The sequence below is a fragment of the Anopheles merus genome, chromosome X (genome assembly GCF_017562075.2).
Source record: "Anopheles merus strain MAF chromosome X, AmerM5.1, whole genome shotgun sequence".
Classification (NCBI taxonomy): Eukaryota; Metazoa; Arthropoda; class Insecta; order Diptera; family Culicidae; genus Anopheles; species Anopheles merus.
Window position 1 is genome coordinate 1,034,928 of NC_054081.1, and position 21,277 is coordinate 1,056,204.

The 21,277-nt window shown below is 47.5% G+C and overlaps 1 protein-coding gene across 3 annotated transcripts; it reads left to right on the forward strand.

Annotated features, from left to right (window-relative positions):
- Positions 1 to 939: 939 nt before the first annotated feature.
- On the forward strand, positions 940 to 21,248 carry LOC121592418 (nuclear factor 1 C-type). 3 transcript variants are annotated; one of them, XM_041913862.1, is made up of 8 exons: positions 941 to 2,746; positions 10,623 to 10,677; positions 10,858 to 11,091; positions 12,584 to 12,742; positions 15,328 to 15,519; positions 15,642 to 15,819; positions 20,111 to 20,117; positions 20,596 to 21,248. In XM_041913862.1, exons 3-8 carry the CDS (start codon positions 11,080 to 11,082, stop codon positions 20,753 to 20,755), a joined length of 708 nt encoding a protein of 235 aa, XP_041769796.1. In that variant the 5' UTR covers positions 941 to 2,746; positions 10,623 to 10,677; positions 10,858 to 11,079; the 3' UTR covers positions 20,756 to 21,248. The 3 variants fall into 3 exon arrangements, with proteins under 3 accessions (XP_041769789.1, XP_041769796.1, XP_041769780.1); XM_041913855.1 differs by lacking the exon at positions 10,858 to 11,091 and having other exon boundaries at positions 940 to 2,746; positions 12,587 to 12,742; XM_041913846.1 differs by lacking the exon at positions 10,858 to 11,091.
- Positions 21,249 to 21,277: the final 29 nt, after the last annotated feature.

A 21,277-nucleotide genomic window follows, 5' to 3' on the forward strand; every position in this document is an offset into this window, starting at 1 on the left:
ACCTGTCTGTAAGGATAACTTTCAGGACAACGAAAACATCATTTTACGTCATAATACAAAAAAAACTTTATTGCATGCTATGCTGAAAAGTACTAACAAAAGGGGTTATTCATGATAAACGAGTAACAAACATGGTTAGAGGTAAACCAAACCAGCTTATTTTTACAGGAGCAGAGAGTTTTTGGGTATGAGGTGAAAATCTTAAAAAAAATAAAATAAACGTTTCGAGCCGCACAGTCTAGATGCAGGTCCTGCATCAACGCTGTCAAAACTGTCAACTGACATACGAGCGGCTAAAGAGAGTGATTATGAATGATTATACATAATATAACGGGAACTTCTACTCTTATATATGGTACTCCAACATTTCTTCTTTGATCTTTAAAATTTTAGCATCATTGAAGTAATTGTGGCAAAAAAGAAGCGTCAGCGATGGTTTGAAGTTGAAGTTGTAACAATCTTTTTGAAGTTGTTGTTGCTCCACCCGAACAGAAAACGAACATCCGCACTATGGTCTACATTGTAGTGCTGTTTCGATAGAAAAGTCTGAAAGACATCATCTTCACACTTTTTCCGTTTAGAAGATGATTTTAAGATGTTTTGGTTGTATTTATGCCAATGTACTAAATTCTTAAATATAGTATTTTGTTAGCAGTTTGACTGCACAAGCTTGCCGGAATATCAAGGCTTCTGGAACAGTTTCGGGTTTATTCAAGTTCCTCCTAATTTCCATCCTATAAAGGTATAGTTCCAATAAATGATTCATCTTCCTGCTCCAGTGCTACACCACTGACGGTCCGAAAGCAGCCGACAAGTTTGTCGAAACCTGTCCACCGAGGTGCACGTTTCGCGCCCATGATGCGAGGCGGCCCCGAAAACTGGCCGCCGGACGAGAATGCGCCCATGGTTCGGTGGGCCACCCAGCAAATCCCGAGCGGCAACACGGCCGCCGCTATCTCTGGCGTGTTGATTTATTAGTCTAGACCGCACTGCACTGCACTACATTTTCGCAAACGTGCGAATCTCTCGGCGGTCTCGCGCGAAGGGATTTTGTGTTTTTTCTGTTGGGTTTTCCGTTTCTCAGTTATATTAATATCTTTGCCCTCGCCGTCTACCCTAGCCCCTACACCCCCAACAGCCCCCACCCACCCACACACATACACACGTACACTCACCGGTACACACATACGTGCGCGTACACAGACACACATACACGCACACACAAACACACGTACGGACCGTCTCGTTGGTCGCGCGCGCGTCTCTGCGGTTCCCCAACATCAATCCGACCGGGCCCCGACTGGTTGGTGGGAGGAGGAGGAAGAGGAGAAGGTGTCCCTTGTCGGAGCCGAGCACCAAACAAATCGCCCTCCCTCAAAGGTTCTTGCCCGAACGGGCATTCAGCGCAGTGGAGTGGACCGCACGCACCGACCGCACGGACCGAAGCTAGCCGAAAATCTCAAGGAAAACGGTTACGCACCGCGACCGCCACCCGTCAGCAGGACGGGGCAGCCCGCACCGCCCGAAACGGCAGGACCCTGGTGAGTGAGAGGACGCGCGCAAGAGTGTGTGTTGTGCCGAAGCGAACGTCCGCGACGTCGTCGTCGTTGTCGTCGTAGTCGTCGTTGTCGCGAGCCACCACGGACGGGTCTCTGTGGTGTGCAGGGCAAACAGGCGAGTGCAGTTGCATGCGTCGCTTCCGGAGGACGGAGGCGCGTTTCCCAAGATCAGCCAGTCACGACGACGACCGAGATTAGCAGCACGCCGCGTCATAGAGGTGTGTGTGTGTGCGTGTAAGAGCGGTGTTTATTGTTTGTCCGGTACGGTGTACGGAGTGCGTGAGGAGGTCCGGAGGTGTCCCAGCGAGTGTCTCCACGAGCGAAGAAGATCCTGAAGTGTAATCAAGCGGTGCAGGTGGTGGCAGTAGTGGTGGTGGTAGTGAACATTCCGACGGCAAGATCTGACCTCGGTCGGTGGTCCTTCAACATCTACACACCCCCCACACAGTCACACAAACACACACACTCTTGCAGCAGACACCCACACAGCCTGGTGTGTGTCATCGCGTGTAGTTTCCGTGCGTCCCAGTGCACTCAGGCACGCGTGTGTGTGTGTGTGTGAATCAAGTGCGTGCGAGTGTCAGCAAAAAAAAATAAAAATCGGAACACTGCTCAGACGGCACCGGCAATAGATGTAGCAGTCCTCCGTCCTTTCTTCCCTGAACTCCCTGGAACTGCCCTGCTCCGAATGCACGCTCCTGCCCTGCTCCGGTCGGCCATACACTGCCGCTCCAGTCAACTCGCACACAATCAACGCGCGGCGGGTATGCGGAGCTAGAAGAGCATCCCCTCCACCTCCCTAGCTCCCCCCCCCGCCCCCCTGTTGGTGTCCTGAGACTTCTTCGCGGGTGTCGTGCCGTGGCAGCGTAGCCATCCTGACGACCCGAGACGACCCCTGCCCTAGCAAGGACGCCTTTTGCCCTTTTTGTTTGCGGGACGACGCAGCGCCAAACACCCAAAACCAAAACACCACAAAGCCTTTGACGTCCCCCACGTCCCCCGCTCAACTCCAACACACAAGTCGTCGTCGTTGACGCGCGGGCCCCCCCCGCACAAGGCACCAGGACGGCGTCGGATCTGGCGCTAGCGCACCGGGGTCAGCTTTGCTCCGCCGGGCTGCTGGATGCGGCCGGAGTGCCGCCCGGCTACGAACCCGACCCCCTCGCCGTTAGCCCGGCTATGCACAGGTAAGGGAGTTGGTAGTTAGCGCAGCAAAAGGCTCACAGTTACAGGAGGTGCATCAACTCGCTGCTTGCGAAAGCGAGGGGGGGGGGGGGGAGAGTGTTTACAGTCGGAGTCGGCTGCAAAGTGGTTGCGATATTTACTGTGCACGCATGTTTACGTTGAACGGGGCGGGAGGCCGACTGCACTGTGAAGATATCGCAGGCAGCAGGAAATCCTGAAGTCGGCTCCAGGAAGTCCTTCGAAACATCGGAATTTCGATTGATCTTTCAACATTTTTTTGGGGAATGCGTGTCTCTCATGTAACGTTCCCCTTGTGTGTGAGTGTATCTTCTTAGTAAGTGTGTGTGTGTGTGTGCTGGTGAGGGTGCATGTTTTGGTGGTGACCCAGCGGCTCCCTCTTCCTCTCTGCTGCCTCCCAAAACCGCTCTTGCTCGTTCGGTGGGTGACAGATTCAAAAAGAGAAGAAAAAAAAAACGCCAAAAAACACACACAAACTCAAATAGAAGTAATGTGCTCGGTAATGTTTGTTTTTACGGGACAGTCCCGTCCTTGTACGGTGGTGTGTGCGCACGCGTGTGCGCTCCCATTCGCCCCGTACCCCGCGTGCCGCTGTGTGTGTCGCTCTGTCTCTGTGGCGACGTGTTTTGCGTATGATACGACGAGCTGTTGTTGTTGTTGTTGTTGCAGCGCAGCATACACACGCGATGCACGGATGCTGCAGATGCACTTTTGCTCCCACTCTTCCATCACCATACCCTTCCCCTCTCGCTCTCTCTCTCTCTCTCTCTCTCTCTCTCTCTCACACACACACACTGCTTTATTTTGCACCGCGCGCTGGTTACGAAACGCACCGTCGGCCGCGACCTGACCGACACGGACGCAGTGGGATTTTTCCCCGCACTTTTGTTTTTCTTCTTGTTGGGGGTTTTCTTGACGAAGGTTCGACACAGCCAGTTGTTTTCCATTGCTTTTCCTTCCCCTACCCCCTCCCCCTTCCTTTTCTTTCGAAACAGAAAAACCTTCAAAATACGCTCTCCCTTCCCTACCTCCTGCCGCTTTTGTTTGCATTAACGTTTTCGGGCCGCACACAGTCACAGCCGTTCTGCATTCCGTTACACACCAATACATACCGCTGCTGCCTTCAACCTCCCATTCCTCCCATCGCCACCCTCCCCCCCCCCCCCCTTTTACCATGCTACGCACTTTCCCACACTGCAGTGGGTGCAGTTTTTCCTTCTCGATGTTCTCACTCCCATCCCCCATCCCCTTCCCGCGTTGCAACTGCACCGAAATGCGAACCGCCATGTGTGTGTGTGTGTGTGTTCGCGAGCATTTGTTTGTTCGGGTATGTGTGTGTGTTTGTGTGCAGTTTTAGGGATGCTGAGTGTGGGAAAAATGAGTGGAAGAAGAGTGTGTGAGAGAGAGAGACACACACACACACACACACACACACAGTGCAAGAAGCAATACATCTTTCGCGGGCAGAACGAATTTCAGCCTCGCCGCTTGACGGGCGGTCGTAACCCGTTGGAAAAGTGCTTTGAAGATTGACGGTGGGGGGGGGAGGCGGGGGGGGGTGGTAGGGTGGTAAGGAGAAGGGAACGATATGAAAGACAGGATGGCGAGAGGGGCGGGAGGGGAAACTGCACCAATATTTTTCCTTGACATCCCCCCTCGCTTCACCCGGTGACCCTCCCCCCCTCCCCCTTCCACTTCCACCACCGATGTTTGTGTGTGTGTGTGTTTTTTCTTTTTTAGTGCGCGTGATGCACGCGAGAGCGAACCGGCGATGTGGGGGGGGGGGAGGCGATGGGAAGGTGGGGCGCGAAGGGTTTCGCGAAAAATCTATCGTTCGACTGACCGGCGCGCGCCTTTGGCCTTTTCGGCATGAAGCGGGCTTGTCCTGCTGCGGTTTGAATTCCGGGTGTCATCTGGTTTTTGAGCGCGCTTCGCCCGCGATCAAGCCCGTGTCTCGTACCCCTCCTACCCTCAAGCCCACCCCTCACACTGGGGCGAGGGGAGGTGCATCTTGCTACATCGGCTGGTACTAGCGCTAAGAGGGAACGGTCTGGCCGAGGTGACTCTATTTTCGTCCAAACGCGCTTTCGAACGCTGTTTGGTGAATGTGTATGCGCTTGTGGGTGAGGAGGGGAAGGAGGAGGGGGGGGGGGGGAGAGGAGTGTTGTCGGAGGTTGTTTTGCGCGCGGGGAGGAGTGGCCGGGCCTGTGCAGTTGCATGCATCACCATTTCGATGGATCAGCTGATCGCAGATGCCTTTTTCCCGCGCCGAAATGCAAAATCCAAGCAAGGGTAGCGAGCGAAGGTAGCGTTAGAGTGAAGCAATGAACAAGTAGGCACAAATATGGTGAATTATGCACCAATGCAGTGACAGTTTAACTCTCCTGCTGCTAAATATCGCTTTCAATCTAATTAATTTAGCATATTTATGGTTTGTTGGTTTCGTCATTTCCCTTAAATGTCTGTAAACTGACAGTCGTTGCCGCTAATTTTTTTTTTTTAACTATTCCAGCACTAAATTGTTCATTACTTGACTTACAGAGTTTTCCAGGAGTTCTCATAGCTGTGGGACACTTTATAAACCCTTTCTTGAAATGAACTTAATGTAATGGGAATTGGACTCTCCAAAACACACTTGTTGGACAAATCCAATAGGAAATTGCAAGGAGTTTGTCCAATAAAGGTGCCATAGAGTTCAATTTCCAACGTATGAAGTTCACTTCCAATAGGAAAGAGTCTAAGAAGTGTCCCACAACATAAATTAGACATTATAATAATTGAATTTAAATATAAATCATGTTTTCCGGTTCAAAGCTTTAACTCCTTATCATTTGATGCATTAACTAATTGCTCTCCAACTTGGTTTTGGTGGGAAATAAGCCCTACCAACCAATCTATCTTTTTATTCTCAATTTCGTGCTGCCTCTAACCACTGCTTAAGGTGTCGGAAAACGGGAAACCTTGTCGTTCGCGGGATGGCTTGCACAAGACGGACGGACGGAGAGGGAGAGGGGCATTTTTTGTTACGACCAATGAGGCACTTTTCCTACCTTTCCTACTATTTTTACAGGGAAACCCGAAAATAGACACTCAAGGCACACGCTCTGTATTGGTTTTCGCAGCATGGTTGTGGCAAAGAGAGGACCGAGGGGAGGGTGCGTTCTTAGATGCGACGTTGTAAGTGGTCCGGTGCAGATTGCACCATGCATTAACTCACAGACCCCTTACTCCCTCTCTTCTCCCCCTCAAGCTGAACCGAAGATTGATTTATGATCTCGTTACTCAACGCCCGTACCTGCCATCTTAGAAGTTCTGTGCAGGTTAGAGCCTGAGTGCTGGAGCTCTCCACTCCAGCCTGCCTGGGGAGCAATGAACGCAGTCTTTGGACAGCAATCAACACCAACGACAGCCGGATTAACACGTCGGTGTGTTCGTTTTTGCGCGCCATTTTCAATGTTGTTGGCCCCCGTCACGGTGGACCAGAGGTTTGGGCAACGTTTTTTTTTTGGCGGCAGACTATCCCCGAAGCTCCCCCTCCGCTGCCGGAAGCCGGATGTAGCGTGTTTTGCAGTTCTGTTGCGCGTTCCATCGGGCGCCACCACTTGGCAGCTGCTCCACGGCGCGGTGTTGGCCACCGCCGGGCCGAGCGCACACCGGTTTGGCAACATTCCTACAGGTCGCCCCGGCAGATCTCGAGTTGCACAAAGCGGAGAGAGAGTGAGAGAGAAGGAGAAAGGGGGAGGGATGGTGAAAAGATGCGTCTGACCGACCGGCCCCCCCGCGGGACGGATGGAAACACGCACGCACCGACCACGAGGAGGCAGCGGGCTAATGTCATTGTCTGGTGCGCTTACCGCGGCCTCGAAGCCGATGCCAAAGGTCGGTACGAGCGCGCGCCCGGGGGGCCCCAGACGGGGTTTGGGACAGTGGGGTTTTGTTTTGGCGGGCTTTCAGCGACCCCGAAAGCGACCCCATCGCCAGACGGATGAATGGAAACGGCGGATTGGCGGACGAGAGGGGATGGTGGGGACGCAGCGGGGTGAATGTGCCACTGAGTGCGGGGAATGATTCATCCCCGATGCTCTCGGGTGCAATAGTAGCAGCAGCATCCCGAAAGTTGTCGGTGCTGCGGGTCGCTTTCGGGCGCGAGTTGGCACCGTTCGCGTGTAGATGGCGCTGGCGCTGCTTGGGAGATAAAATTACAGCATGCGCGCGACAGCGTGGCGTTTGACCGTTGGCGTTGTACAACAGAGGCAACCATTTGGCAAACAATGGAAGCAATCCACCGCTGCTGCAACAGCTCAGTTTATTCATTGATTACAGGGTTTCGAATCATATAAGGGAATAGTTCAATCAGTTAGGGGAATGTTGCAAATCGGTAGGGGAATATTGCATGCAAGCTGTGGATGTTTGCAATCACTTAGGGGAATGTTGCAATCGATTAGGGGAATTTTGCAAGCGTACTGTGGAGCTGTCATCAGACGGTGGGTGCCGGTGTAAAAAGCTTCGAATTGATACCGATGATGTTTTTTTACAGGGTTTCGAATCATATAAGGGAATAGTTCAATCAGTTAGGGGAATGTTGCAAATCGGTAGGGGAATATTGCAAGCAAGCTGTGGATGTTTGCAATCACTAGGGGAGTGTTGCAATCGATTAGGGGAATTTTGCAAGCGTACTGTGGAGCTGTCATCAGACTGTGGGTGCCGCTGTAAATACCTCAAAATGTTTTCGTCAATCTTACTAACTTATCATGTTTAATTATGGCTCCGCAGCAGGATTTCTTTAGTTTATCATGTGTACATCAGAATCCCACACGAAAACAACTCCAAATGATGTTTTAAAAAAACATCATCGGTATCAATTCGAAGCTTTTTACACCGGCACCCACCGTCTGATGACAGCTCCACAGTACGCTTGCAAAATTCCCCTAATCGATTGCAACATTCCCCTAAGTGATTGCAAACATCCACAGCTTGCATGCAATATTCCCTACCGATTTGCAACATTCCCCTAACTGATTGAACTATTCCCTTATATGATTCGAAACCCTGTAAAACATCATTTGGAGTTGTTTTCGTGTGGGATTCTGATGTACACATGATAAACTAAAGAAATCCTGCTGCGGAGCCATAATTAAACATGATAAGTTAGTAAGATTGACGAAAACATTTTGAGGTATTTACAGCGGCACCCACAGTCTGATGACAGCTCCACAGTACGCTTGCAAAATTCCCCTAATCGATTGCAACACTCCCCTAGTGATTGCAAACATCCACAGCTTGCTTGCAATATTCCCCTACCGATTTGCAACATTCCCCTAACTGATTGAACTATTCCCTTATATGATTCGAAACCCTGTATTAGGTTTGATTGAAAAATAAGTGACATTTAGATTTTGGCTAATTGAAGGGAGCAGTTTCAGGAGATTCATAGAATCCACTGAACATGAATGTGGCATAACCTTTTTATCCGGGACTATCATGTACCAGGTATGGATGATCTTTAGTTCTGAGTAAGAGTGATTGAACCATATTAATTTTATATTATGTCAAGCTATGGATTCAACTCTGCCAGCAGAGTGTTTTACGACTCTTTTGTGATTCAAATAATTCACCCTGCGAACTGAAGACCTCTAATTCATTCACGAAAGGTCCGTTTAGTCATCGAGTGAACGTGGAGTTATTTTTAAAATTACAATTTGTTTGAGCAACTATTTTGCTGTAGATAATCTAGCAAATACTTACACAATGCAATGTTCTTTGTTTTGTTATGTTATGCCCTATATTTCAATGATTTTTTAAAAAATATTCTCGAAAAATAGTAACTATAACACAGCAACCGCTTAGCAAGTCGGAACAGAAAGCGATTGGATTAATGGTTGATGTGAGTCGCTAGAAAGCAACAGGAATCTTATTGAGTTGGTTAGCATAATTCGTTGCCTCACTCGAATAATTCGAACATGGCTCGTTTTGTCTTGATTATCTCCATTCTAAATCAGTGGTGAGTCGTGACAAAATATAGGCCCTAAGTGGTAATATGAGACCGGATTCTTTCAAATCATTAGAAACACACCTTTACTTTAAAACCTTAAACACTTAATTGGCGTACAAGTTTGCAGTTATATCAGAACCATTTTGATTATAACAGAATTTCAAAGGATTTAATCACATCATACTTGGCATAAATCGACTTATTGCTTTTATGATGTACCGTTATTCCATATTATAGTATATTATAGAATTAAAAAAAAATAGAAAATGAAGGTGTATAAAACCTATTTGAAGGACAAGCTGTCCGTTGATCTCGTGGCCTAAGCAGCTGCTAACTCCGCATCATCTCTAACTCTGATTGAAACCACCATAAAAAGTGATTTATTTTATCTTCTACATGCACACTTGTGGCTAAACAATTGCGTCGCAGTGAATTTTGATGAAAGTTTGTCTTTGCTACATGTTGAGCCACTGTTGTATGCTATTTCCGACGGTTCTATGGTACGATCGTTAGGTTACGCGACCTAACGACATGTCCCTCATCGGTACAGGACTTGTTTAACTTATTTTACATTCCTTCAATCGTTGATGGTGCCTGTGATAGAACAAAACTACAAATCGTAAGAAAGAACCGTGAAACGAACGAACTATTGAAAGAGACACAATTCCGTAGGTTTCATGTTTCTTTGCTGAAGGAACATTTTCGGACGCGTTTGGCAACTAGAACGGATACAGCAACGGACTCATGGGCTAAAACGTACACACAATTGCTTTTAATAATCTTTTAGAATAGTAGTTTGAATAGCTAACAAGAATTGAAACGAATGTTGAGACATTTAAACGATAATTGAGACATAACTTTGTGATACTTCACACGGTAGACTCAATACAATACGTTGAACGTTCAAAAAGGCTTCGGAATCAACTAAATTCGTTTTATGCCACATGTACTTAATATAAAACTTAAACATGTCGCTTTCTTCGCAAATGTTGTCACCAGAATGACTGTCAAGTATGAATATTTGATGTCTTTTCTGGCCACCACATGGAAAATACATCTATAAATATCAAATGTCTTGCCTAAATAAGAGTTTTAATTTTTGTTAATGCCCCAGCAGAACGATCATCTTTCGCAGTGAACACAATTTAAATTTTTTCAAGAGACACATTAAGCCCTATCGGACGAAATAATCTATCTCTTCGAGCGGCACACGGCTCGTCTAATGCTTTGATGCGGCTAGCTTGGACAAGCAGTTGGTCACAGTAAACGGGTCGTCGATGTGGAACAAAGTGAGTGGTTTTGAAGGAATCAGTTAAAACGACACAACAGTGACAATACACACCAATTATACCACACGCATTTTAATAAGGGCAACATAAAAGCGAAAACCACTGGCTAAAGCAATGATAATAACTTTGTTTTAAGTTTTGATGGGCAGATTCATTAAAGGGTAATTAGTTACCTTTACCTCTTACCCCAATCTCTTCATATTGCCATTGTGAATAGCTATAATGAGCTATATGAGGCTTAACCTTCTTAATGTTCGTTTTACTGAAGCTTGTGTTTGATCTTCATGAAAGATTTAAAATATGAACCAACAATGTTTTCTAGCGTATTTCAAATATGAAAGACCCTTCTAAACTATTCGAAAGTTTAAAAAATACGGTCCCAAAGATTAACATAACTGAGAGCAAAACTGAAGCTGTCATGTTAGCAACCGTAATAGCCGACACTAGCATTTCTATTTCACACATGCCACATGAAGGGTCTTAGTTTAAAAATTCGTGAAAGCGATATTGTTTTGGTCTCAATGTCATTTAACGTTTCGTAGCTTGATCTAATCTCGATTCATCTATTACTTCTTCCAGATCCGCTACCATGGACTCGAAAGCAACGATAAACAAGGGCAATTTTCTCTCACAGGTAAGAGGGACTCGCACAGTGTCGCTTGTGTATGTTTCCCCATCACGTATCTGCACACGAAATTAACCATCCCATTCCTCTTCACACATCCATCCCACAACAATCATACAAAACCTTCACGCAAAACAAACAACGACAAAAAAATGTAATCGAAATTAATAAAAAACACTTTATTCGTAGTACACCTTGTAGCGCTTTCCACATCACTCACGCCACAACCGAGTGCTCCCGCCGTCTTTCTTTCAGCAGCGGCAGCGGGCTCAAAATTAAACGAGAAACCAAACCAGACCCAAAATTAAACGAGAAACCCACCAAAGCAAAAACGCCCAAATTCACCGTTTTCCGGCTACACACATATATGACACACATATACACATTGGCCGTACATGTCCCGAGTGCCGTATGATCCGGAAGGTGTGAAGTGACCTGGTGACTGGGAAAGCGGACCCTTGCTTGCGGGGAGGGTGATTGGGCTTCCGTTGTTGACTGCTTGCACTGCTTGCATGCTGCATGGCGTTGCTTCCTGTTTAATGCGCGTTAAATCTTGAAGAGGTTTAAGGACTTTTAACGACCCGATTAATAGGCGAACAATGGCCACTGTTGGTTGAAGCAGCTGGAGATGGAAGGTGTTGCCCTCACAATGCCGACGCAAACGAGATTACTGCACCAATTGTCAGCGGTGGCGATAAAGGCGAAGACTGTTCCTGATGCTGTTGATTCTTTCTGCAGGAATTGTAGAAGAACGGTGCATGCTTTGTTACTGTTTGTTTTCTTTTTCTTTATGTTTGTTTTTTTTTCGCTTGGAAAATACTCCTAAGAAAATACAGCCACCGGATAACATATAGGATTAAGTAACTGTTACAATTGCCTCATAATTAGCTAAATGGTGTAATTGTCCAGACTGTTGTTATGGAGAATAGGCCATTTTTCTGAAACATTTTGTACAAACATTTTGCTGACTTTGCTACTTGGGAGAGTGGCGTGGAGAGTGCGCATTGCAATTGCCATTTCAGATCTAAAACTGAATAAACAAATATGTACAAAACTTAAACATTAAACTCCAACTTATGCTAAATTAAACTCCAAAGCTGAGCTAGAATGCAACTGTTAGTACATTATTATAATTTATTACTGTTATTTACTGCCAAAGCGCCTAAGCCAGGTCGTAATGATTAGGTTATGGTGCATGTTAATACACCAATGCTTTTGATCAACAACAATGCCCCCTCGTACCAGCAAAATACACAATAATAGTGGTGTTATTTACGCTCTGTCGTCTGCCATCACCAGCAGCCAAAACATCAAACAACAAACAATACACTAATCGAGCAGTTTGGGCTTCGGTCGAATTGAATTTAAAGACGTGCTGATCTAATCACCTCATTCTTTCTCGTTCTCGCGGCTCTTTTTATCTCTATCTTTCTTTCTACGAGTGGCACAAGCTCAGTTCAATTTTGCTTCCCATTTTTCCGAAATGCAAATAAACGTTCCGCTTACGCATTAGCACCCCTTCCTTACCGGCACACGTGCCCATCCCATCCCCACATAAACCAATTGTGCTGGGCTGCAATTGCTACAATTAGTTTGCTCGTGCAGGTTCACCCCGCTCATCCCATTCCCGTCCGCTTTCCCTGCTTGAGGCCTTCGACAAGATGTGCCAAATGAATTCGCTTGCGTTTTACAGCTGCTGTGTTCCTCTCTACAGCTACATTTCTATGGGTGTGTGTCCGTTGTATGTCTGTGCGTAGATCTGTTTTTGTTTCGGGTTTTGTTATTTAGTGTAGGCTTTCTTCTTGTCCGGTGCAATTTAACAATTAAATTTCTTACCTTGCTCCCGTTTCTTTCTCTCTCTCTATTTTCTCCCAAAAAATGAAAATCACACCACCATAACAACACCACATCACAGCAGGAAGATTTCCATCCCTTTATCGAGGCGCTGCTGCCGTACGTCAAGTCCTTCAGCTACACCTGGTTCAATCTGCAGGCGGCGAAGCGGCGCTACCTCAAGAAGCACGAGAAAAAGATGACGCACAACGAGGAGAACAAGTGCAAGCGAGACTTTCAGGTAATGAGTGGTATAATAGGCATTATTGTATCATTGTGTGTGTGTGTGTGACTGTGTTGTTTTTTCCTCCGTTTCTGGGTAGCACTAGCTATTAACTGGCTAGTGAGGTCCATGACGTTTTTGGTCCTTCGAACCGGATTCGAACGGTGACCAAGCGTGATAGAGCCGTTAGAGAGACGGGCTGTCATCCATATGTTGTGGGATGGATGGATGGATGGTGCGCCTTGATCCGTAGGGACTCGGAACCCCCCCTCTCTCTCTCTCTCTCTCTCCCACGCCCTATGCCGCCGTCCCCGAAGGGGCTCGAAAAGCCCAATTCCAGCCCGAAGTGTCGAAAGTGTTTCATGTTACCGACGCCTCGCAGGCAAGTTTCAGGGCAGCTTTTGAGATCATAGATACGGCCTCCCTTGCCTCCTAATAGATAGTATTAACGATGTTGATGATGTGGATGATAGACACTTTATTTGTCAAAAGTCGAGTGGTCTAACTTCGTTATCTCCTTCCCCCTTTAGCCGCTTGCGCTCGCCCCCTTTTTTGCGAAAGCCAATTGCATCATCTCAGCCCACCGCCGCCTGTCCCTTCTGCCGCCTGGGACGGGGTACCTTCGGGCTTAAATATATACAATTTCACCACCAAGGGGCCGCGCGGGCTGTGTTGCGGTGCCAAAAAAACCCGGCGTCCGTGCGGTGCGGTTGTTGAGGCTGGCAGCAAAAGATTCGGCAAAGCGCAGTCACCAGCCAGAGTGGTTGTTTGCCACACACACAGACACACGCAGTCGGCAACGTATCAATGATAGCGCCAATTATTCAATTTATCTCTTTTTCCCTAGTCGAAGGCGGCGTGGCTGTGCCTTCGGGAAGTTTGCAAACCCCAGTAGTAGCTGCGGCCGAAATCGGAGCCGCCGGTTTCTTTTTCCTTCGTTTCTATTTGCTCTGCCCGATGGGCGGTTGGGCTCGGGTTACCGTCAATCTTTCCACCCGCTACGGGCGATTTGTGCTCGCACTCACAAGTTAAACACTTTCCAAACTCACCCGTCTGCCACCGACCCGAGGTGTCCGAGGGAAAAAGGGGTTCGCTCCTCCTGCAAATAGCTACAGCTGCTCGTGTTTTGCGATTGTTACTGCCACTTGGTTGGTATAATTTCATTAAAAGTACAAGGAAAGCGCTGTCACCACCACCATCCTTCCTGTGGCACCCTGTGCACTGCAAGCTCTCGATGCAAAAAAAGGAGCAAAATAGCGAACACCACTCGCAGGAGGGTTCCCCGTCTGCCGGCCGGTTGATGTCGCGCGCCTTTGATGTTTGCGCGAGGCTGATGCGTTTCGGCTAATTGCTTTAATAGCGACGCGGTGGTGCAGCGCTAAGTAAATAACAGCGCCCGGGGAGAAGCATTTATTTTCCAATTACCCGGCTGGATGAAAGGCAATTTGCATGCTTTTAGGCGTACGGGTGTTCGGGCCGGATCCTTGGGCGCTACTGCGCCGGTGCCAGAAACGCGGAACATCGGCGGCGGCCGTCTCTGAGGGGTAGGCAGAAGGCACGTGAGGAGTGCGGGAAGCAGTTTTATGTGACAGTTTCCTTTTCCATGCGCTATTGTCACCTCCGCCATCGATCGATGCCCTGGAAGCGGGCGTTCATCCGTCAGACGGAGCCATCGCCTGCGGCGGTACAAATTATCTGCCAACTGGCCCGCCGGGCTGCCGAAGCCAACGCAGTCTCGCCGGCTAAACGGTAACAGCTTTTCCCATGGGACGGCATTGCGTACATTGCGAACGTGGGGAAGCCACAATAACCGCTAATCATTGAATAATGCGTGCACATTGCCTAGATACAGGCGCGCTATCCCTCAATCCATAAGGACGGCTGGAGTTTTTTCTCTCTCTCTCTCTCTTTTGCTGCCGTTCCTTTTCCCAGGAGGCTGGTGGATTACAGTGGCCTAATCGGCTTGCAACTTGGTCGAGCTATTCGATGGTAGCAACTTGTGTGTGTATGTGTGTGTGTGCTGAGGAGCTGTTGCAGTTGCCCGAATTGCGTTGCAGGGCGTGTAGGCTGCACCGGAATCGCCAGTGACATATGAGCAGGAAGTATCGCGCACACTACTGCAACTGCTGGTCCCAGGCCCGTGTGCCCGGACCAACGATACCCGCCCAGTATTGAAGCGAAAGCTAAAGTTTGGCCTTTTCTTTCTCGCCGCTTCGGTTAAAGGGTTTGGACTGCCACCGTTTTGGTGTAAAGAGTAGCAAACATCAGACCACCACCAGCAAGTAACGCTCGATTCATCGGTTGTCTCTGTTTATTATGAAAACGTAACTGTCTATTAAGATATTTTTCGCACCAGAGCGAGTAGCCACTGTTAAAAGTGCTATATTGCTATGTGAGCTGCATACATTTGGGCGTTTACAGCATAGTGGACTTGTTTCGACTTCGTAAACAGCTTATGAGCATACATTTATAATATTTCAACAAGTAATTTCAGTCTCTCTCTCTCTCTCTCACACACACACACACACACACACACACACACTTAACTCGTTGAAAACCTATTCATTCGCTTTTTGTTTTCTTCGCTACGCGCCCGCATCCAGAACGAAAATCCGGAAACGAAACAGAAATGGGCCGCCCGACTGCTGGGCAAGCTGCGCAAGGACATCACCCACGATAGCCGGGAAAACTTTGTGCACTGCATTTCGAAGAAGAAAACCTCCATGTGCATCCTCTCGAACCCGGACCAGAAGGGCAAGATGCGGCGGATAGATTGCCTGCGCCAAGCGGATAAGGTTAGAGCTGCTTTTTTTCTTTCTCTCCCTTTCACTCTCTCTCTATCTTTTCTCTTAAAAACACTCTCCTAATCCGCGTGTATTCGCTGCAAAATACTGATCTCATCGCATCTCTTTCGCAGGTCTGGCGGCTCGATCTGGTGATGGTGATCCTGTTCAAGGCGATACCGCTCGAAAGCACCGACGGCGAGCGGCTGGAAAAGGCGTGCTTCTGCACCAGCCCGAGCCTCTGCATCAACCCGTACCACATTCAAGTATTAATCAAGGAGCTCGACCTCTACCTGGCCAACTTTATCAAGTGTAAGTGTTGTCCGTCTGTCACACCACGATCCGGTTCGAAGGACCAAAAGCGTCGGTGGAGTGCGCTACTCTACATGCTGCTTGCCGGAAAACTCCGGCCTTTTTTGTCCCTCTCTTTCTCTCTCTCTCTCGCCGTGTTGGTCCAGGAAAAGAAGTTAAAACAATGGTTGATAGGGGGAAGCTTGGGGAGGCTTACAGCTAATGGCCGCCCGCGTGAAACCCGCGCTGTCTTGTGATGTTTGCCGCTCGCGTTCTGTTGCCGAACTGCCGAAAAGGGCGGGTCCCTGACGGGTTTTTTTTCTCTTCTTCTGCGCTGATCCGTCCACTCTATTCCACTCCCAGTCCCGCTAAGGAGACCTTAAAAGCTAACAAAAACAACAACTAATGCGGCCCTCAGCCCTCCCCAACACTCATACCCGGCAACATCCAACCGCGTGCTGGAACCGAAGCTGCCCGCCGCAGTAGCCGCCTTTGCAATTCCTTTAAGATATCGACACTATGTTTAGATGATTTGACAGAAACATTTCCTCAATTTGGCGTACACCTAAGATCCTCCCCCATCCCCCCTCACCTCCTGGGAGCCCTTTTCCGGAGCTCACACTTCACCATCGCCGCACGCGGGCTTTCCCTTCATCCCCATTCCAATAGGAACCGTTTTATCAAGCGCCGGCGGTAAAGGCGTTTATTACAAAGGTCCGATCGTCGGCGAGCCGATCAATCGATAGGCATCGGAAGAGAGACTGTGCGTGTGTGTGTGTGTGTGTGTAGATCATGCACACGCGCCCGTGCCTCCGCGTGCCTTCCTTTCTCACATTTTATGTTTTATGTTTTACCTTCTTTTTTTCTTGTTGTTGTGTGTTCGATCGCTGCTCGTGTTTTTGCGGCTTTTAAAAATCAATTATCTATCGCTCCTGTCGCTCTTTCCCCACCCACAGGAGGGTGGGACGGGGGGGGGGGAGGAGAATGGGAGGTATGTTTGTGTGAGTAGGTATTATGCGCACATAAAGCCCTGTTGTTTTATACTGTTCTCCATCCTTCGCTTCTGCACCTCCATTTTCAGTCTTACGGTCGATGTCTTAATATTTATTTTCTTCTCCACTTTGTTGGTATTTCGCCTGTCTTTCGTGCGTGGATGGTGCATGGTGTAACCAGGGGAGGACGGGGGGGGGGGGAGTGGCTTGGAGTAAAGCCGCGCCAAAAGGTAGTGCGCGCGAGTGCCGGCATCTGGACTGTCCGGGATGTTAAGTGATTTGAGGTTAATAAAAAAAACAAAGAGCAAAAATACCGCCCTGGCCAATAATCATGCGGCCAGTTCTTCCTGCACGGGCGGAAAAAGGGTGGCCACCCTGCGCATCGGCATCACTTTCACTGCTGCCGCCGCCAAACGCAAATAGAGTCGTTTTTTGTTCCTTTTGTTTAAATACGGTTTCGGTTTTGGCCGCACAGTTTTTCCTCACACGTTCTACAAAAAGGCAGACCGGTCCATTTTTTTTTCGGCATCATCTAGAGCGATAGTGTGGTTGCAGCAAGACAAATGAAAGAGAGAGAGAGATAGAGCCGAGAGGGTGTTGAATAGTGCGGTAACACGTCAAACAAGACGCAAAAAACTTAATCTTACACTAACCGGCGGTTGGAAACGGGGCTTTGCTTTTGCACGTTTGCACGACTCCGTTTCCTCCGTGCTTGATGGGCAGAACTAGCCCCACACATCGCCTCACTCTAGCATCTAGCTGAGGGGCGGAGGAACGGATTTGCTAAGCCGGAATTACGAAAATCACGAACCGCGGAAAATGCGCTCCCTATAATCAGGGAAGCAGGCCGTGGGGTGGAAAATAGCGTGCGAGAAAGGGCCCTCCGGAATCGGCAGGCGGTGGCTGTTGCAAGTGTATGGTAGCGAATGGAAGGCACATATGCTCACATCCGTATTGCTATGCACAAACGCACACTCACATACTACATCTTGAGCAAGTGTTGGGTATTACAGAAGTTTAAGATTTCAAGATTCTACAGGAACACATTTAGGTTACTCCTAACGCTTCTTTACAGAATTTTTTGCTCTCGCCGAGCATAGAAGAATTATTCTACCTTTTTGAAATATTGTTTTCTGATTACGACTAAGCACTTTTGCAACTGGACAGTAACAAGTAAAATCATTGCAGCTATGACAAGGCCTCGCGAGCATAATTCCTTGCTCAAGACATATATTCACTTACTTCCAAGGCCAACGTTAACGTAGTCATGGGGGCTACCGAGATAACTGTGTGATGTGATCTGCATAAATTGGCCGTTTACGAAATGAGTTTTGACGCAACTATGAGGCAGCAAATTCCCACCCATTTTTGGTTGTGTCCCATAATTTGTTAGGATCATCTCACAATTTATTGGGAGTTCAAAATCATCTGAGAAACATTCAATAATTCGTGAATTGAATCATAACAGAAAATTTGGAAACAAAAACCATATTTATTTGTTCTGGTCATTAATAAATGTGAAATAAGAGCAAATTTAAACCATTTAAATGTCCCTAATATCCTCTATTTTTGGAATACAAACTGTACTACAAAGAATTATTGGTGTCACACAAGCACTTACATTACCTACCTGCTTATCTAGGGACTATCCGGTGATCTATTCGATATATGCGTCGGCTCCTACAAGGCTAGACAGTATCGATTGCCAAACAGATCTTCTTTCCTCGTACCAAGAACTTCAGACTATCCGAACTACCGATGGTTGTAATAAGCGCAGGTTATCCTATATAGACATGCATGCCATCTTAGTTATTTAAGCCAAGAATTAATCTTAAACCAATTCATCTTAAACTGAGTTTCGACTCCGGCTACCTAGATAACTATACTTATTCCCAATACGATTTCCAAATGTTGCTTTGTACCATAATCCTCATAATCTCCGCTTGTGTTATGCCAGTTACATTAACGAGAGTGTCTGTTATACTTACTTTTTGTTAGTATCGAAATCTTGATCGTTAGAGCATTCATAAAAGATGTATTCCGAATTGTTAATTCATTTGTAATTTCAACAGTCAGTGGTCCTAAAGTCACTCCTAACAAGATCTTTCCCAAGATCCAGAAACTGACCTTGGGCATGGGTTATCGGTCTCAAAACGAACTGCATGTTCAAGTTTAACGAACTTCCAGTTGAATGGAAGAATATTTAAAACGCAAACTCCTTTTTTCCGCCTGGCGAACATCAGCATGCGACCAGAAAACGAGAACTGCAGTTCGTCCTCACCTCATCTCTAGAGTGTCACACTTGATCAGAGGACTGTATCACCACGACTCGCACCTTTATGATGTGATATTCAAAACGGCTCTAGGAAAAGTGTGTGCGATATTATGCTAAATTCATAACGTCACATTTATAACTTTATTGAGTGGCATCACAACATACTTAAAACAAAGTCTATTACTACTCTTACTGCATTCCAAACCACGGAAGTCGATAACATACACATTGTCCCAACAGAGCTACTTCTATCGTAATTATATTCCAGCAAAAACATTACCATTGCGAGAAATAAAAACAAACAAACACCTTCGCCGAGAGCGCTGCGCCTAAAGTGTGCCGATCGAGTGCTACGTTGGCCAAGAATCCCGAGACCCTATCGAGTATTGAATTGTTTTGCCATTAAAACAGTCCTCCCTTGTTTCTCCCCATAGCCATCACGGTACACCACGGCACAAAAACACACACATACACACATCCAACAAAATCTTGCCTTGTCATGGAATGTGGGCTTGTGTGTATATTTTCTTTTCCTTCCCATTTGCTGGCCGGTGCAGCGCGTTGCAACATTGCAGCCATTAGGTCGCGGTGCAAATTGTACCGACTCATGCTGCCGGGGCTGTCTGTTTTACCGCGTGCGAGAAAACATCCCAACAACCACTTCAAACTAAAACGGCGCGGTGGCTCAAAACAAAGACCAGAGTCGTTTCGGTGTGCGGTGTGCTGGGCTCTAAGTGCTTCTTCGCATTTTGGACCACGCCCGCCACCACCAGGACAACTGGTGTGTTGACTCTGTGTTTTGTTGTTGTTGTTCCTGCGCTATTCGGCACGTCCTCGTCCTCGCCTGAAGCTACTTGAAGCGTCTGAAAAGGACCACTTCAGCGACACCTTCTCAATGTCTCGGAAGGACTTTATTTATCTAACAAAAACGGACTTTTCATTTCTTTTCACGGACTTCACGGCACGCACACGCGTATCCTGGCGGTTCCCGATTCCCGAACTCCCGACGGCTTTCGATTTCGTGCCAAATGCTGGCACCGTGCAGGCTTCAGGTAAGCAGAATGCGTACGCTTTACTTAATCCCGGGGTGGGGTTTCCTTCCTTCCAATTCCTTGGGTTTGCGTGCTGAGCCGATTAGCAAGGCTTCTCTGCTGTGGAAAGCGGCAGACGAGACTACTCGACTCGTTTGCTGAAGTGTGCTTGATTTAATTTTAGCTTAATTACAATCGGAGAGCAACAACAAAAAAAGGGATTTTCTAAAGGGAAAATCTTGCACAAAGCGGAAGTCGGGAAGTAAAGTGGGACAATGAATTACGCACTCACTATCATAAGTGCTCTTCGCTGCGTGGACCACAGCGTAAATGAGGCATACAAAGGGCACAAATATGTTTGAGCGTGTGTGATCAGTGTGCCATTTTGCTTATTAACCAAGTCCCAAGACAGGAGTCTTTACTGTCAAATGCTACTCTCCATACTGCTTGAAACATGTTTATCCTATCGGTAATATCGGGGCTTCCCTGCAAATTCCAGCGACGAGGAAAACCAGAGCGAAAAATCTCACAACAGCTCGCGGAAGTTCTCCAAAACCACCTCCAGCAACAAGGTGTTCAGCTACGACTTTATCGCACCGACCGGCGTCTTTACCTCGTCCGAGCTGTGGAGCATTACGCAGGGTAGGTTATCATCTTAGCTCACAACACTACACTGCACCCTAAGCCTAGATCCGATCGTTGTGATTCTGTGATTCTGTACTGACTCTGACACACGCTGAGCATAGCGAAAGGTTGTGTCAACATCATATTGTCTTGTTGGGGCTTTTTAGGTGGGACTTTTTCTTTGCAGAGACCTTTCTTTTTCTTCACAGCTCACCGGCATCTTCAGCCCGAGATCCAGGTGACCAGATGACTTCACGAGTCATCGAGGGTCGCTTAGATCTTCCAGCAGAACATTCACACTTTTGCACTATCTAACGTATTGTTTTGTTTGTCACTTTCCTTTGCAATCGCACCGAGTCCGGCAGTCTGGAGCCATGTTTTGGAGCCCCCCGCAGAGAGATCTGTTCCGCCGAGAGCTGGTAGCTTGGAAGAATCTGATGCCTCTAGAATGCCACACACTACTTACCGATGTTTCAATGAATTTGATGGAATGTTTCCAAATTTCAAAAATAAAAAGATGAAATTAGATCTTTCGGATATTTTAGTATCAATATATC